We start from the raw sequence: 19,281 nt of genomic DNA on the forward strand, positions 1-19,281 counted from the left end.
TTCAGATATATAACAATGTATATCTGCATTTACCTGGAAGAAGGAAGTAAGCTTTGGATAGCAGTGATGAATACGAGAACAATAAATGCGCATACCAAGTTTGATTTAAATACTTCATCTCGCATTTGAGAATACTGGAATAAAAAAAAAAAAAAGAAAAAAAAGGCAAATTAGTTGTTAAGTCATATAGTGATGACAAAGATTATCAAGAAAAGTCCCTCATTTTGCTTGTCACTGTGAAGTTGCTTTATTGACTGCCTCTTTTTCCAATATATTTGCATTAAAAGAACAAAATTATCAGAGCCTTGAACTGCTGTGTAGGGTATTAAATACATAATTGCTTCACCAAAGGAATTTTGGGTTCCTGAAGGCAAACACTAAAGTCAGCTGTGACTGTCTGACAGATTGATGCCATTCTGTTTTCTTTTTTACTTAAAAGAAAACCCCACAAACCAACAAACCCAGTTTGGGACATTCTATGACTCGGATGTGGGTCATTATCTCTACATCTGAACATATCCAGAGGCTATACAGAAACATATCAATGTTGGTATTCTCCACAGAGGAAATGATGGTATTATTATGTAAAAGATCATTTAAAGAGCTTTAGTATTATCATTTATTCAGAAAGTATTTGTACAGCATATCAGACCACTGAATATACTAGCAAGATCCATTTTATGGGGGTTACCAAGAAATGGAGTAACAAACACATCAGCAAATTACAGTGAATCAGTTTAGGTGGATATATCGCCTGAATCCTCAGCTGGTATTCAACAGTGCTAATTCAACAACTCTAATCATTTATAGTAGATGAAGATTAGTCCTAAGATGCATTTGTCCCAGAGTGACGATACTAAATTCTTTCCAGCTAATAAAATCTCCTTCCATAGGGGCCTGCTCCATTCATTTTACTTTCTCTGAACAATAACTCATTTTCATTTAATCTCTTGTTGTTTTGTAGGAATTGACAGTTGCATGTGCAGAAGAGAGTCAAAGAAATACCACCTATGAGCATCTTTCTTCAGGAGTTTGGAAATAATAAGGCAAACTGTGGTTATAAATGCCCAGAAAGTGTTATAATTGAGAAAAATGAACTGTATCAGGAACATGCATTGAAAGAGTTCAGCTATAAACTATGGATTTTACTACTAAACTGCTCTTGAAGGAAGTTCCTGCCTAGATTTAGGCTATAAACATTATAACATAGAATCATGGAATCATGGAATCATAGAATCATTTGAGTTGGAAGGGACATTTAAAGTTCCACTGGACCAGCTCCCCTGCAATGAACAGGAACATCTATATCTATACGGACAGACTCAAGATTCTGAAAATAGGAAAAAGGCTTCCCTTTCCTATTCCTTTCCTTTTCCCCTACCTTCCCTTCTCCCATTTGCTTTGAGTAAGTGATGTGTTTATCTGTTGGTGTCTTTCATTTTGGATTTTCTTCCGCCGTGATTACACCCTCTGTATGCTGTTGCCAGAAGCAGCAGCAACATTTTGACATGATTTTTGATGGTACTCACAGGCAACTCCATTTCATTTTGCTGCCGAATGCACAGAGGTACTGACCTCTATTTCATTTGCAGGGAAATAGAACTGCAGCAGTTTGCTTAATTGACCTTTTTTTTTTTTTTTTTTTTTTTTTTTTTTTTTTTTTTTTGTCACTTTAAAAATCAAGGGCAAAAAGAAAGACATGCTTCTTAAAATATAACAGGAAATTCCAGATATTCCTTAGGGAAATTATAGACAATGAATTGAATGAAATACAAACATGGAATTGCCTGCTGCTGTGTCAAGCATTATGTCAAAAACATGAATGCTGTGGTCTAACCAGTAAGAGTGCTGTGATGAGAAACTGTCAGTGTCTCTAAGGCAGTACAAACACCGACGACAAACATAGCACTTTCCTAGCAGCCAATCCCTTAACGGCTTGGAGAATTCATTAAGGATAGATTAAGTCTCAAGACTCCTCCAGAAGTATAGGGAGGCATGTGGCCAGCTGGAGCCAGGTGGAGATGCAGAAAGAATCATGACGACACCTAAAAAATTTGTAGCTACAGTGTCCCACTGATCTAACACACACTGGAGTGACTTGATCGTGGTGCAGAGGAGACTCATTGTGCTTCCCTTGGGAAGTGAGCCCTTTGCCTTGAGTTCTGAATTGCTGGGTGGCACTGTTTAGCTATGCCCATCCAGCTAGCTAAAATCTAGCTCAAATAAGAAAGGCCAAGGTTCCTCCGCTGAGTAATGCTGCACATTCCCCACCTTTCTGCTTTTTCTAGAGCTTCTTGGAAGGAGGTGACACTGGACATGCAATGGTATTCACATGTCCACCTAGAGTTTCTATGCACTGGAGAGGAAGATGGTTGGCATTATGTTCGCTGCTGATCTTCTAGGTGAAAGGGAAGATAGTGATTTTACTTTTAGTTTTTCCTCTGGAGCAATGGAAAATCTGCAGCTTCTGCTGAGCAGGGACAGAAGATGGAAACTCAAGGCAGGAGAAGAGATGGATGAACTTCTGAGGAGATCATAGAGTAGATACAGACCCTACTGATAATCAATAACAGAAAAGATGATCAAGAGGCTCAGAATTTGCCACGTATTTCTTGCACAGATCCCTGGGAAGCAACTGGAAGTTTCTAGGTTGAAGGACAGAGGTGTGGCTAACGTCTGCAATGATACAGGATACAGGAAGTGAGAGGTTTGTTTCACAGTCATTGAACTTCTCAGCCACCTGAACTTCTGATACTGAGAAATTCAGACATTTAGGAAACCAGATATTTAGGTCTAATTTTGACATAAGAAAAACGGTATTGTGAAAGCCCTTTTGATGTTTTCTGTGTGCTCATCTCAGATTCTTCACTTCTAAGATCAGAATGGTTTATGATAGCAATACAAATACACAGAAAGGCCTAGGATATGTTTATACAAAACATATGTTTATACAAAAACTGGAAACTTTCCTTAACAAAAACCATACCAGAATGCAAATCACCTTTCTCCATTACTATTACTTATCCTCTCTGAAAGTACATATTACTGATGTTTCCAAGTAGTTGCTATTAAGGTAGAACATCATAATGATATCTTTTAATTTTTTGAAATCATGTAAAGTATCATCAGATTTTCCTTATGAGCCATTACATGTTTGAAAACCCTTAGTGTACTTTCATGCTACCATTAGAAGTACTCCCCAGTGATCTCTTTTTCACTCTGTCTGCCTACATCCTATTAGTGAAAATAACCTCTAGCAAAACTGAGAGTAAATTAGTCTCTAAATGAGACATCAAATGCTAATGAGTAAAATGCAGGTTAGTAATGACTTGTCCATTTGAGGAAAGGATCTGTACAGTATACCAGATGAAGATCTTGCACAAAACCTCTGAAAAATGTATTCTTAAAAAATTAATGTGGAAATAATACACATAGTGCAACAGAGAGATAACCCAGTCAGTAATGTAATCATTGCTGCTTGCTGTGGAATCTACATTTATGCTATCACCAAAGTAGACTGAAGTGAAATGAGATGAGAGAGGAGTGGGAAGATGTATCACCGACTTAAACTGCCGTGAAATACCAATGAGTTAAACTATTGCAAACTAGGAGCTGTGCTAGCTGCCATGCTAGTTTGGGCATGCTGTGTCCAGATATTCTTTACCTTGTGAAACCTCAAAAGAAGTAACTCAGCACTTTTGGTACTACTGTAAATCTGCTGTCTGCAATCTCTTGATTGAATTGAATGAATAATAATAAAACCAAATAAACAACCAAAAAAACAAAAATCCAGTAAGATAGACAATTTAAAAATCTAGAAGTCCAGCACAACATCTGAAATCCATTCAAGCTACCCAAAAAGAATTATGATCACAGTGCATGGTAGTCCTGTTACTAATGCAGGAGGAAGAAATACAGTGTTGCATGGATGTGTGATGGCTAAATGTGAGGGTGCAATATTTTACATAAGAGAAGTTCCTTTATTTCAGTTACCTCTGACTTACAGCGGTCACTGTGCTGAACTGAAAGCAACTGGCAGCAAACGGAAAGAGCAGTGTGAGATGGGAGAGCAGTAGACTTAATTCTGTCTATTTGCTTAGCAACACTGCAGGGAGCAGTTCAAGATGCTGATGTAGAAGGTCATAGTAAGCAGTTCCAAAATGTCAGTGACTAAAAGAAAGCATAATTCCAGACTGAATTAGAGGTTAGAGGTGGGGATAAGAGCGGGAGGGCTTCTAATCTGAGTTTTTAGTTTTGTTTGCTGAATGGGCAGGAGGAGAAAAGGAAGAAGTGATAGTAGTATATAAGACAACATGGAGTAAATAGCTACCTTCTGCAAGGTAGCATTTCTCCCAGTATTTTTTTTTTTTCATGATTACTTGCACATTATAGTTTAATACTTAGGCCAGCACTAAATGGTGAAAGTTTCACTGCTAAAGCATCTGTAACTAAAACCTAGGCTAACTAGGAGGAAAGAGAAGGACGTTTTCCACATCATGTCACAAGATGATGCCTACAATGAAAAGTACATTGCAATTCATCATTCCTTAATCCACATAATCTCTTTGCTTCCTGGTGCTTTCCACATCCTTCTTTGAGCATGCCGATGGTGTCTTTGCACACTCAACACAAACAAGAAGGTTCCTGGCTGGCAGCTCTCCCAGTTTTGGAGGTGGATGAATGAGAGCAAATAGAAGTGCTGACACTGAAAAAAAATATATTCCCATGCTGTGCTAAAAACAACCTACTTTAGAGGGTTCAGTTCACCTTACAGAAAGGAATTGTGATCATTTCCCTGCACTTGCTGTTTGGTCCAGACAGCTAAAAAATACTGAATGAAAGCACCATTTTTTAGCCCTTGCAACATATGTTGGTGTCAGAAATGTTACACTGCAAAGAAAACTATCAAAACCCATAGAAAGACTTTTTGTCATCCAGAAGTAAGTGTGAAGTTTGTCATTGCTGACTTTTTTGGTCCTGCTAAGAGTGGGATTTCAGCTGCAGCCTTTTATTTCACTGTTCATGATGTCTGAGCTCCTGTCAGCTTTGCATGATAACTCCCCTGAAAGAAACATCTTCATATCTTCTTTTGCAGCATTGATGTTTTCTGGGGACTCTACCTTGTGTCTCAGTATCACAAATATTCTTAGGGGAAATCATACTTTTTTCCTTTTTTACAAAAATATTTATTTTTCCTTCTGTAGGATTGCTTTTAAAATAAGGGCTTCAATGCATTTCAGGCAGATTTTTTTCTTTTCCAGTGGTTTTCATGAAGCTCTTGCCATTAATCCCAACCTGAAGACTAGTTTCCTGTAAGTAAAACAGTCTGCTTTCCAATGGAAAATGATGATAATGAAGCAGGTCTCTAAATGTGCAATTTAATATTTTTCTTTTCTTTTTAGTCTAAATTCACATCCTAATACAGACCTTCCATTGCTGCATTTCAGTGACATGAAAGTCAACACAATCATCTGAGATAGACACAACACCATTCCCATCCCACTCTGCTGGCATTCTTCATTAAAAGTTCTCCCATTGCTATGCCCTTTTTAACTTAATACATATATATATGGATGGATTGAAAAGGAAATTAGTGGGATTGCACTGCTGCTGAGAAGCAGCAAAACCAGGAACAATATTTACCTCTTGAAAGCAGGTTTTAAAGAAGGGATGTTTGCCACAAGGAGCTGACAGACTAATTTTGACTTCAAATGACATAGCATAGCAGCTGAAATAGTGGAGATCAGATGGATTCTACCAGTAAATGAAAGGCACATATCTATATAAATATATATATATATATTATGAAGTTATCAAATTATTAATAAACTCAATCACTGTTTGTGCCAAAGCAATTTTTCATTTGATAGGAAAGTGCTTGTACTAGGCAGCAATGAAACTCAGCAAATGGCTTTTGTTGTTTTCAGAAGAGTTTGCTCAGTGTAGGCATTTTCCAAAAATTAAATGTGATCATTGTAGTGCTGTCACACCTGCATCATGACATTGCCCATTATGGCCTCTAGCTCAGCCCCACCTTCTGAAAACTGAAACAAAATAGAAAAAGAACAAAACCAGAACAGAAACAATGCAAGCTAGAACCTGGATCTTCTCTACTTCAGTGGACATTTATTACAATTTGAGCAGCAAATAATGCAGCTACCAAGACTCAGCTACCTTATGCTCCAGGCTGGAGTCTTTAAACATCAGTGAAAAAGGCTTGATATGCTCTCTTCTCAATTTATCGCCACTCCGTAAGTCGATGGTGTGCTCTATTCGCTTGTTAATTTCCTCAGGCCCAGACTGGACATGCAAAGCTTGTGCAAGATGGTTTGGAAGCAGATTTATTGAATTTCTTGTTAGGGCAGCCAGAGTCTAGGGGAAAGCACATGCAAACAGAATAAACCTGCTGGTCCCCTTGGGTTAAAAATGCAATGTTTTAGATCATGTTGCATTGCAAACCATTACAGCATTCCATGCAATTTATTAAATGAGATCTATAGAATTGTAAAATAATAAGTCTGTTCCACTAAACACATACAGTACATTACAGGAAGTGCTTTAATGTCCTGTTTTATATAGAGTAGCAGGTTTGTTGCTGTACTGAATGCTAGCAATACAATATCCTTTCTAGATTCCACTACAGAATTATTAGAGCATGAATGAGGGGAGTACACACCAAAATCACAATACAGTATCTATGTCAATGGTGTGTTTTCGCAACTCAGAATGGAAGCTACAGAAACAAGTCACAAATAAAATGAGAATAATAACATTTTTCTTGTCTTAATCTTAGATTTACTGGATGTGTGTAGTTAAGGAACAGATCAACTAGGCAGGAGTAAAGAAGGTTGCATTTCTGATTGCCTCAGCTTGGGTTTTCAGATAATGTGCTCTTCTTCACTACCGATATAATTCAGCCAGTCAAGATTACAGTTAAGCTATATGTTTGAATGTAAAAGTAATTCACTTTATTTTAAAAATATGATCCTGTTTGCTTTATCCCTTTAATATTTCAATGACAAATCAAAAGGAAAAAAAAAAAACAAAACAAGAAAAGTCTCTTGCACAGCTTTGCAAACAAAAGCAAGTCAAGATAGTACAAAAGATATTTCACCTTCAGGAAAGAGGTAGAATCTGCTTTCATAAAAATAACTTCATCTATTTTTATGTTATGATTTCATGACACAAACCACACAAAAGAGCAGGCTAATGGGAAAACAAAGTCTATTACCTGTGATACTCCCAAGCATTAAGAAATGTTAATGAATGTAAAGGATATAAACCTTCATGCATCACAGCACAAGACAGGAACTATAAACAAGAAATATACTTCTGCTTTAGAAAAAAAAATCTTTTGGGGGAAAAAAAGCAAGGAAACTTCTCTCGTACTGAACTTTATTTTTCATACTAACGTTTCAGATATATTATTCTTGGAGTTAAGTTGGTAGCCATAAGCATACAGCAAAATCCCAGGGAAACAATCCATTGACTCAACACTATACAATTACACATTAAGGTACTGTTTCAGTTTAGGTATTTCTATCTTTTTTAAACTGAGCATTACAAGAAAGTTATTATCAGTTTGTGGGGATGAAATCTCACAAGAGAGATTGAAGTCACTGTTAAAAAGCAAGATCACACTGGATCCTGTTGTGTGTATTAGCTAACTGATATCTCCATGGAAAGTGAGGATGGAGAAGATCCTTAAAGTTTTAGTTGAGTAATATGTTTTATTCACACAAAGGGAATGTTCTCAATTCATTCTAGAAAGTGACTATGTTTTCTTCAAATTACATTTTAGAATTTGATAACTGTGAAGAACTGTCTTTCTGCTGAATGTATGAACTGGTTTAAATTTGTAATGGATAGACATGCCACAATGTCAAGAGTATGGCAACAATCATTAGTATTGGTGCAAAAATGGACTCTGAAATTGTATTTATTTTCAGATTAAAATAAGAAAATTTGTATTTGAGTTTAGCAAGGTCTCTCCCTTACACAAGCATACACATGTAAGACAATTGCTTCAGAGTAAATACTATTACAAATAAAGCAAAATGTCATGCAAATTATTGGCCAACTATATGTTCTAACCATATTTTGTCTCTGTATCTCCCCTTCATCATTTTTTATCATTAAGATTCTCTTTTGCCTACATAAAGGAAGTTTGGTTCAGTGGTCTTTTGAGCCTTCCTGATACTGACAGTAACTGTTAAGTTCAATACAGGGACATATACAATGATCTTTTAGACAAAAGCCTTGCTAAACTTGAATCTGGATATAAAAAATAGAAAGAATATAAAAGCAAGCAAACAAACAGAAAAATCCATCCATTAGAAATATTTTACAGACATTTAGAAAAAGGTACCATGGAATTAGTTTTTGCTTCCTTTCAATAAAGCTTTCATGTAACAAGTCCAATCATCCTGATTTCAGCAAGAGGGACATTTGTAATCAGCGATATTTATAAAACTCTTGGAAAGATTTACATTTGTTTTTCTTCATATATCAAACTCCAGATCTTCCAAGGAAACAGGGAAATACAAATCTCAGATGTTTAAAAAACAGGGTACAGGTAGGATTTTGTTCAGGATGATGACATGTCAGTAAAATTCATGGAATCACAGAATAAAAGAATCCTTAGAGTTGGAAGGGACCTCTGAAGGTCATCTAGTCCAACTCCTCTGCAATGAACAGGGGCATGTACAGCTAGATCGGGTTGGCCAAGGCCTTATCCAGCCTCACCTTGAAAGTCTCCAGGGATGGAGCATCCAAGCATCTACCGCAACTCTGGGTAACCTCTTCCAGTGCCTCATTACTCTCACTGTAAAAGACTTTTTCCTTATATCTAACCTAAATCTACCCTTTTATGCTTAAAATCTTTTCCCCTTGTTCTATCACCACAGCCCTTGCTAAAGAGTCTATCCCCTTCTTTCCTATAGCTCCTCATTAGATATTCAAAGGCTGCTAGCAGGTCTCCCCAGAGTCTTTCTCTTCTCGAGGCTGAACAGCCTCAGCCTGTCCTTGTAGGAGACATGTAACACTTGTTACATTCCTTAGATCATTTTTGTGGCCCTCTTCTGGATGCACTCCAACGGGTCTATGACCCTCTTGTACTGAGAATTCCACATCTGGATGCAGTACTCCAGATGAGGCCTCAACATTACAGAGTGATCACCTCCCTCAACCTGCTGGCAACACTTCTTTTGATGCAGCCCACAATTTGGTTGTTTTTCTGGGATGCAAGGGCACATTGCTGGCTCATGTCCAGTTTCCCATCCATCAGTATGCCCAGGTATTTTTTGGCAAGGCTGCACTCAATTCTTTCATCCCCCAGCTTGGATTGGTAGTGAGGGTAGCCTTCACTCTGGTGAAAGACCTTGTACTTGGATTTGTTGAACTTCATGAGGCACACCTGGGCCCACTGCTCAAGCCTGTCTAGGTCTCTCTGGATAGCATCCCATCCACCTGGTGTGTCAACCACATCCCACAGGTGTTTAGTGTTCCAGCTTCTATTATTGACAATATATGCTCTGGATACTTTCAGTTGGTCAATTATGTGCAGCCGTTGTCAGCTAAGATGCCTTGTGGCAACCTGCACAAGTATCTCGAGAGAGCCAAGAGATGTGACATAGAACTTACAGAAGCCTCATGCACTGTTGGTCTAGTTGGGGACCAGCTGGGGTTTGCTAAGATTTCTCAAACTGCAATAGATAGCCACAGTTAAAAAACTGTATGAAGCTCCTATTCAATATGGTAAAGCCTAGTGAGCTATTGAGATAGACCACTAGTTGGAGCATTCACTTGTTTCAGCATGGGTGATTCACAGTATACAAGATGCCACAGAGTCTCTTCCTGGTTTTAGCAGATAGTCCAGATGACCACAAGTCTTTCATAGATGCCTGGTTTAACAGGGCATTTGGGTTTCTCACACATCCTGGAACACCACAAATAACATCAGACCCTTATATTTGGGAACTGAGCTCTGTGGGAGGTTAACACCTGAGACAGTCAGTAGACAAAAAGTGTCATAAAGAGTGGTTATTCTCTTTCTCACTCACATCAAGACACCTTCCATTCACTGACTTAGGCTGCCCATGCAAAATGAAGTTGAGGTAAAGAATATGCATAGCAGTGAATTTGAATTTGAGCAAGAGAGCTCAAAAGAGAGTCTGCCATATCAGATTCTTCCAAGATAACTACAGCTACAGCTACAAGTAAGTGGGGTTACTCAGATTTTGTCGTAACTTATAGCAGGTAAAGAATTCTTTTAAGTACTGTCAGTAAATATTCAGACACATGGAGTGATATCGTTATGTTGCTGTTATTTGGATTCTCAACATTTACTTCTACCAGTGACTTTTATTAAACACTTATCTTTGTTTAAGGCTGACATCTCTCTGGAAAAAAAGTTACTTTATCCTTGTATAATTTAAACCTATGATCTGAACTCTGATTTGAAATACATTATTTGTGAGCAATAATGCCTATTTTCTCAACTTTAAAATTGAAAATTGCATAATAGTTGAAGTATACATGAAATAGCAGAATATTTATATTTTTTTGTGTCCACCCACCAGCTATTGGAAAACTCTGTAATACAAAATTCTAGTTACTTCAAGTAGAAAACCAAATTCTATTCCATTCTATTCTTATTAAAAAAAAGTGAGAAACAGTTTTAGAAATAGATCATTTGCTGCCAAAAGACAAATATCTGGTGTAAAACAACAGTATAGTTATGCCTATTTCAATAATTTTCATGGACTTACAAATAGTTCATTAAGAGAGAGTTGTTCAAAAATGTAACAGAAATACTAGATCTGTATTTTATTCCTTTTTGTTGTTAGCATCAAGGTCAGGTTTAGCTGAAAAAATGAACAATGAAATGGTAGCCTATTCTCCACAGATCTTTTGGAGTATAGAAATTGGAATGTCTTTAAGGGAAAGGAGAACAAAGAGAGAGACATCAGATAGGCATAGCAGCATGCACTCATACCTCTGTTCCTAATGTAATGAGAATATATAAAAAGAGATACAGATAATACTAAAAGGCAGTGTACATACAGATACACAGATGTACAGAACATGTATAAAACAAGTGTTTTATATCACAGCAAATTATACCATGCTCCAGTTCAGTCTGAAAAGATGAAGATACCACCATGGACTGTTTGATTGTGAAAACTTATTTCAGAGCAGATTTGCAAGAAGTAGAAAAAAGTTGAGAAAGAAAGATCTCCACACAACAACACTTGAAGTTCAACAGACAACGAAGACAGGTAAGACTAAGGATGGGCAGCAGAAGAAAGAATGTATCATGTCATTACAGATCACTCAGAAATATGGAGTATTTGCAGATGACCTTGTTTCATAAGGACTGATCAGTCTTTCAAGTGCAGTGTAAAGAGAGGTGTCTGAGGGCATTTTAACCTTTCCAGCTTTATTTCCTCTCTGTAAAGAGACTTCACAAGCAAATTCTATGACTGTATAGGTATTGCTGTGTCCTGATGTGCTAGTAGTACAGTACTTTTGGGAAAGATCTGATGAGGAAGAGTGTTAGTTGTTTTGTATTTATATCAAGCTACTCATGACTTTAGACTCTAATTCATTTGCTAATGAACCTTCGTTATGCCTTAAAATCAGCCTTTAAGTTGTACCTTTTTTTTTTTTTTTTTTTTTTTTTTTTAAGAGGAGGAGAAGAGGATAATGAAATGGAGAGGAGATGAGAGGAATCATAGAATCGCTCGGGTTGGAAAAGCTCTTAAAAGATCATCAAGTCCAACCACGACCTAACCAAACTACCCTAACAACCCGGAGAGGAGAGGAGAGGAGAGGAGAGGAGAGGAGAGGAGAGGAGAGGAGAGGAGAGGAGAGGAGAGGAGAGGAGAGGAGAGGAGAGGAGAGGAGAGGAGAGGAGAGGAGAGGAGAGGAGAGGAAGACAGAACGGACAAATTATTTTTGCAAGGTTTTTTTTTTTTTAACACTTTTATTTCCCTTATATATCAATAAATTACACTATGTTGTTTCCTCTGGCAGAAAGTCCACTCACATCTTTTGCTTTGATGGTAGTGCATTGAAACTATGCCATGAGATACACACTTCAACGAGAATGTCCCACCTAGTTACACTAAATTTATATTTGATTTATTTCTTTAAGGATTGTTATAATTAAAACGAAGCTGTGTAGTATTTAATTTGAGTTGGGAAATAAAATTGAGAAGAAAGAAAATGCCTGGGCCCCTGGCATTTCCCCAATATGGATGCATGATTTATTTCTGCTCTGTAAAGATTTGTTTAATCATCTGCTTTTACAGTATGCGTTAGAGAAAAGGTTAAAGATGAATTTGTTTTCTCTGAGGCTTCCATTATTGAAATGCACTCAAGCATGCATTTATAGTATATGACATTAAAGGAAGTTTGACTTACGTTCTGTTTTCCCACTATGTTATCGAATGGAAGTTCAGGGCTCCATGATCCTTCGGTAAATGTTGCCCCACTGTTTCTGCTGTCGGAGGAGCTGACAGCCTCTTTCACAATATCTTCAGGCAAAGTCAACAGACTCTCCTCAGGTTGTTTAATTAAATAAGTCTCAATGTTATGTTTCCTCAAGAATTCATTGCGTTCTTTGCCATGCCCTTCTTCAACTTTATAATCCCCATTGAGGCAGTCCAGAGTGGCTTTGGAGATGTGGATTCTCCTGCATAAGTGAAATAAGTAGTAGCAAATACTGATTGTGCTCTAGTATAAATAGGTAGCAAGGAGTTTTATGAACTCTGTACCACATTAACATGATAGATAAATAGAATAATTTCTGTTTATATGGTGATTTATATCATGAAAATGGAATAGTGTATTCAAGAAACATGATTTGGGGGTGAGTGCTGTCTTGTTTTCACCAACAGGATCTCAGGAATGCATGAAGTCCTGTCACAGGAAAAACTCTTTGATATTCATATCTGATGCCTTTGTTCACAGTAACAGTTTAACAAGAGATTTTTCTGGGTAAAATATGATTGAAAGTGAATCCAGATTGACACTTCAGGTAGATATGGTCAAGAAATAATATGCTGTGTATCAGAGCAGTTTGTGCGAAGGCTCTTCAATTTCATTCTGTTAGCTGAGGTATCATATATTATTTAAATTAGTAATCTGATTATATCAGACATGAATTAGGCAATAGTTACACAAACTAGCCCAGTACTAGGCAAGTGGGATGATACGTTCTAACGAGAGTTAGTGATGTTAAAAAGCTTTTGCAAAAGCAAATGTAACAAATCAAAGAGATGACATATGAAGAGCTCAAATTTTGCAAAAGTATGAATATAGGTCTTTAGATATTTTCCAGCCAAACTTGGAGGTGTTTGCTATTTGGAATTTCTTCACTGTAGTTATGATGGCTTGAGAAGGACAGAAATAAATTCAATTGAAACAAAATGGAATAGTTGTTTCTTATTCCTATCTTTAAGAAGTCTTCAACATCCTACATGTGAGATATATTGCAGACACCTCTGAAACACATCCAAGTGCTTAGCCATGCAGTACCTTACAAAACAGAATTATAAATGTGGTATGAGGAGATGGTCATTAGACATTTAGCTAACTCAAAAAATAAAGGTACTATGTCTTCAAAATTGGCTAATTTAAAAAAAAAAAATTGAATACACAGCACTATCAGAAAGTCAGGCTTGCAGATTCCTAAAATTCAGTTAGCTAAAATTCATCATTTCTTTATGACATACACCTAGGAATTTTTATTACGCACTAGAACTTGTTTTGGCTCCACTGAAAGAAACAGTCCTCGCATAATCCCAAGGAACTTTCCTTTTGAACTTAAAAAATGCATCTAAAAAATTAATTTGCACAAAATATTTGTGGAGTATAAAGGCAATAAGCACCTGTATGATGTGAAGGTATTGCCAAAAAAATTGATTGCTGATTATCTTTAATCACTGTGAAATGCCCAGGACAATCAGACTGGGTTTACATGAAGTATTAAATATCAGTCTAAAATTAAAAGATCAAAAATTGGAGCTCATTTTTTTTTAACCCCATCTCTGCTTCTCATTGAAGACAAAATAGATTCTGTAAAACTTTCACTGACTGAAGTCATGCTGTTATATGTTCACAGAGATTAGCACTCTGTTGTAAAAAAATCTCACTAAAATGAATGTTGAAAAAAGAAGAGTAAAATGATTTCTCAAATATAAGCACAGTTTGGCCTGGACTTTAAAACCAGGTCATATGATATATTAGACAATGCATTTCCTAGCCTTTAGAAAACTGAATGGGGTAGAATTTACTGAAGTAAACTACTAATTAAAAAAAAAAAAAAAAAAAAGTGGAAGAGAAAAGAAGAATGAAAAAGAAAATGATACATTAGTTGCTAGGGTGACTATCTTTGTACTGAAATTCAACCTAATATAATTTCAGAAGATTGCATTACAAAAGCTTCAAAGATGGATTTTATAATGGGAATGATAACTAGAGTGTGGAGCTGGCTACTGATGTAATACCCTTTAGTGGATCAAGTATTAGTAAATCACTGGTAGATTAAAAATATTTCTGGATTTCACCTTTTGCACTGATTAAAAAAAACTCAAGTAAAAAGTGTAAAAAAATATTTTAAAAGTATAAAAGTCCCTTAATTTCATATAAATGTATTATGTCAGGAGTACAAGCACTGAAGAAACAACTATAGCCTACCCTACTTTTGAAAGCATACCAAGCCAAAAACTTTAAGTAAAACTTGTCAATGATGTACTCTGGAAAATTGATTATTAGCTAAGTTTTCTGCCAGTTCAATAAAGCAGATTAATACCTAGGTGTACCAAAAGAAAATTAGAAGATGGGAAGCTGGCAGAAGAGTGTTTCTTAAAAAATATCATATGATTTTACATGGGGAGAAGTGAGGAGAGGCTGAAAAGACCTTAGCTGCTCTAGGAAATCTGCTTTGCGTACCAGGAAAGTGTGATGTAAATCACTGCTTTGAGAGACTTAGTGAACTGCTGTCATGTACAGGCTTTGCTCTGTTAGCAAATGGATATATGAGAGTGGAAATTACTCCGCTCCAATAGACTGCAGCTTAGTCAGGCATTTTATTGACACCAGCAAGGTGGTGCCTTCTCTGCGTTATTCATTAATAGCTGTATTACTTGTATGAATTAACAGCAATAAACTACACTTTTTGCTGGTGTAGATAATTGTTTTGCTCATGTGAACTAAGCAGCATATGACATTTCTTAGTTATCTGAGGCTCTTATGTGATAAGCAGCAGAGACAGTAATTTTCTTTTTCTGAAGTTTTATACACCAGTGATATATGCAGAGTACAGAATTTATTTTCAGAGCATGCAAAGTTTCATTTTCTGCTTTTCCTAAGAATATGTTATATATGTATAAGAAATATTACCTTAAGGACCCACTATAAGGAAGAGTGGTGAGAGTCCACATTATACTGTATACACAGTATAAACCAAGTAATTTTATATTTTCCTTGGAACATGGCAGTTCTGACATAACCTGATGTAGGTATAGGGAGCATAGCACTTGACTCAGATTTGATGAATTAAATCTCTCACTTAAGATGACAGCATCACTTTAAACTTTCTCTATATAACAGTGTCCGTGGCTCTTGCTTCTGTTCCATTGCTGAAAGTTGCATCATTGTATTGTAGTCTTTTCTACATCTTTCAGCAATGGAAGAGGGAACTGAAAGTGTATAGAAGATTGCTGCAATCATTATTGTTGCTTCAAACTTAGCAAATGCAACTTCCAAGCTGCAGTGAGGTACATGTCGTGTCAGGTAGAAATAATATTTTATCCCCCAGGTGCAGTAGCCACAACAGATAAAGGGAAACCAAACAGGTGAATGGGAAGTGATACATTTTCATATACAGACTGGCTGGCAAAAAAAAAAAAAAAAAAAAAGTCTCAAAACATCTGCTAAAGCATTAAATATTTATAAGAGTTCATTGGGACCCAAGGGAATGACATGGAGCTGTGTCAAGGGAGAGACAGGTTGGTTATTAGGATAACGTTCTTCATCAAAGGGTAGTGGGAATAGAACAGGCTCACCAGGGCAGTGGTCACTGAACCAAGCTGCAAGAATTTCAAAAGCTTTTGGAAAGCACTCCCAAAAATATGGTTCAATTTTAGAGTGGTTCTGTGTGGGGCCAGGAGTTGGACTCACAGATCTTTGGGGATCCCATTGGGATATTCTATGATGATAAGAGCCTGCTGTCCATACCTCCTTGTTATTAGCATAGTCACCTATGAAGACAGATATCTTCCCAAACTTTGTACATTATGAAATAAAATAAATAGCATCACCATGCTTCACGGCAGCAGAATTAAGCCTGGAGAAACTCAGGAATTGTCAACAGCTAGCTGGGATATTTGGGCTATCTCTGTGTACCATATAGCCTGAATACAGCTACTGACTGTCTTCGTGAAATGTTAGGTGGCAAAGGAGAAGAAATAGAAATCTTTTCTAATGCCTCTGCATGGAGACCATTTCTACATTGTTTCTGGCTGTAACCTCACATATTCTTGCCAATCACAAAACAGAAGAAAAAGTAAAGCAAACCAACTAAACCAATAAACCAATAAACCACCCAAAATTATAGTTTATGAAATAATTGAAAGAATTGGAAAGATTAACAGTGTGTTGACAATGTTTTCTGACTGTGGGAAATACATGTTGCCTTACCCAGGAATTCCACCAGACTCGAGTTTGTTTGCAATATCCACATCCCATGACCAGACATCAAACTGCCACTTTCGCAGGCCCAGCACTCCACACAGAACTGATCCTGAATGTATCCCTATCCTCATGTCAATGTCATGCTTTGTTCTTGACCTAACATATCTGTTAAACAAAGCAAAAACAGACAAACAAAAAGACCAGGCTCGTGAAATTATATGCCACATTTTTTCGTATCTTTAGGAAATAATACTATGCAAAATACAATGTCAGTTTTGTGTAAATGGCCACTTGATCTGCGAAATGAAGAGATACCCTTCTAGGTAGTAAAGTCCAGGTAATAATGAAATAACTATAAAAAACAGATTATCATTAAGCACTTAGTTGCATGCATGGTTCAGTGGCACATATATTAATCCTATCAGGCAGAAAGAAAAAGATAGGAAGAGAAAAACATGTATGAATGAAAAGATTAATTGAAGTCATTGAGTTTGTCAGCTTAGAAGTATTAAAGAACTACCAAAAACATGACCAAAATTACTATCATCAAACCTGCGTATACTTTTATATTTTATTGCATTCTTTAATTAACTTTAAAATGTCTTTTCTTTTTTTTTTTTTTTTTTAAGAAATTTAACAGGTACTTTTTGTCCAAAGGTGAATTATTTGCAGGAGGTTTGGTCAGAGTAAATTGTTCTGAGACGACCACTTCACGGTTCAAAAGTAAACACACAAAAATGCATTTGTTAACAGCCTCAGAAGAGGGACTTTGCTTCAACACTGTTTTCAATTAATTTATCTGTGGGTCATAAATGGAATTTCATTGTGTTAAAATAGTTTCTTCTTTTTCTGGTATGAGAAAATGTATCATTTGTAGCTACAGTCACTTAAACCTTGCACTACTTCTTCCAGGTCAGTGTTGGGAAAGTCAAGCACATCATCACAGGAAACTCACAGTTACGATAATTGGTCTATATCCATTGACAAAGATAGAACTTTTCCAGTCCTTCCTGTGTGACAACACAACAATTATTTGCACCAAAAAAACTGTTAAAGCTAGTGTTCATATTTGAATAACTTGCTCAAGATAGGAAAAGCATGTTACTACTGTTGGTCTATGAGCAAGATTGCTATACCTCTGTCAAGAGTTCAATTTCTGTGATCACTGAAGTCAACAGTAGGGCAACAAGATCACAGAACAGGCAAAGAATAAACAGCCTTATTTCACAACTTTGAAGCAGAACCATTGCCTCAGATGCCTCAGTCATCACCTTGACTGACCCTCTCTAGAGGAGAAAACTACTTATTGCATTCATTACGTGGCCTTTTGTTATTGCAACAGGAACACTGATTCATTGTGTGAACACAAAAAAAATATGAAATAACAGTTTCAAAATTGAGATAAATTAATCATAAAAAATAGTGAGGAACTGAAAATAAGCAATTAGTCTTCATATTCCCAAACCTTGGAGAAATGTGTGTACATGATATCCCAGTGCAGTTGCTTGTCTACTAGAGAAGATCGTTACATCATATCATGAAGCTAATGTATTTCAGATTTTTAAAACAAAGAGATTTACACAGTGTTAATCATAAGAAAATAAAAAAGAATGAGCTTTGGGAGGAGATTTATCTGTGTTTAAATAGTATATAGTTTTCATCTAAAAATTTCTTTATTTTTCAATCAAGGCTTGAAATATGAAAGTTAAATAAACACATAATCACCTGACTCTGGAAGATGGAACTTGAAAACAAATCCTCCACACTGAAGAAGTTCCTTATGTATTGTGAGAGATTAAGAGGAGTAAGAACACTACAATTTGCAATGTGTTATGAAGAGTTTTTATAGGTATGCTACAAAAATATCTAAACACTCATAACTCTCAGAAGAATTGTCAGACAAACCCCCCACAAAATTGTTTTCCCAGTCTGCCTTTTTCTTTCCTTCAGACCCAGATAATTATTTCTCACTTTATGTCTAATTTTTTTATTTTGAAATAGAATGCTATCTAGATCCAGAGGAGTAATTGAGCAAAAAGATTTTCACTGAAAAATGCACAAAATAGGAGGACCTTACATTTATTAAAATAGGTTAATTGTGTGTGTCTCTATGCATATATATATATATATATATATATACTCTCTATTAGATCAGGTTAAATTTTAAATGCTAGTAAATACTGTCATTTAATTTTAAATATTGTAAATTATAACCCTGTATTTGTATGCTGTATGGGAATTAATGTACACAGATCTCATTGTAGAGAACACATACAAAAGATGTCGCAGTCAAGCAATACTTCCCTCTGTTTCCAGAGCGTTCTCTGGGAGTTGCTGGATTTCAGCAATTTTGTCCTAAAATATGATCATGTGCAGGGAAAGCTTTGATCATAGCTTTCCCTCAAAAGCTTTGCCACATAGCACTTCTGCATTTATTCAAAACTGCAGGTAGCTCTGATTCCAAACCACCTCCTACATGACGCTAGAGACTCTATGCAAGGCTATACTCCTTCTTGCCTCATCTGTTATCTTTCACAACCTCCCAGAAACTTTTCCATGTGTGCTGCTGAAATGATATTT

The 19,281-nt window shown here is 36.4% G+C and overlaps 1 protein-coding gene across 2 annotated transcripts in view; it reads right to left on the reverse strand.

The window, feature by feature from the left end:
• The window catches only part of ADCY8 (adenylate cyclase 8), a 119,100-nt gene that overhangs the window by 30,641 nt on the left and 69,178 nt on the right, over positions 1–19,281 (reverse strand). The window contains exons 6-9 of one of the 2 annotated variants that reach the window (XM_418437.8): positions 16,708–16,866; positions 12,427–12,697; positions 6,175–6,372; positions 34–134 (exon numbers count right to left, since the gene is read on the reverse strand). In XM_418437.8, the coding sequence (XP_418437.2) occupies positions 34–134; positions 6,175–6,372; positions 12,427–12,697; positions 16,708–16,866 (729 nt within the window). The remainder of the gene's footprint in view (positions 1–33; positions 135–6,174; positions 6,373–12,426; positions 12,698–16,707; positions 16,867–19,281) is intronic. The other variant, XM_004940042.5, reaches the window with a different exon arrangement.

This window comes from Gallus gallus, chromosome 2 (assembly GCF_016699485.2).
Source record: "Gallus gallus isolate bGalGal1 chromosome 2, bGalGal1.mat.broiler.GRCg7b, whole genome shotgun sequence".
Lineage (NCBI taxonomy): Eukaryota > Metazoa > Chordata > Aves > Galliformes > Phasianidae > Gallus > Gallus gallus.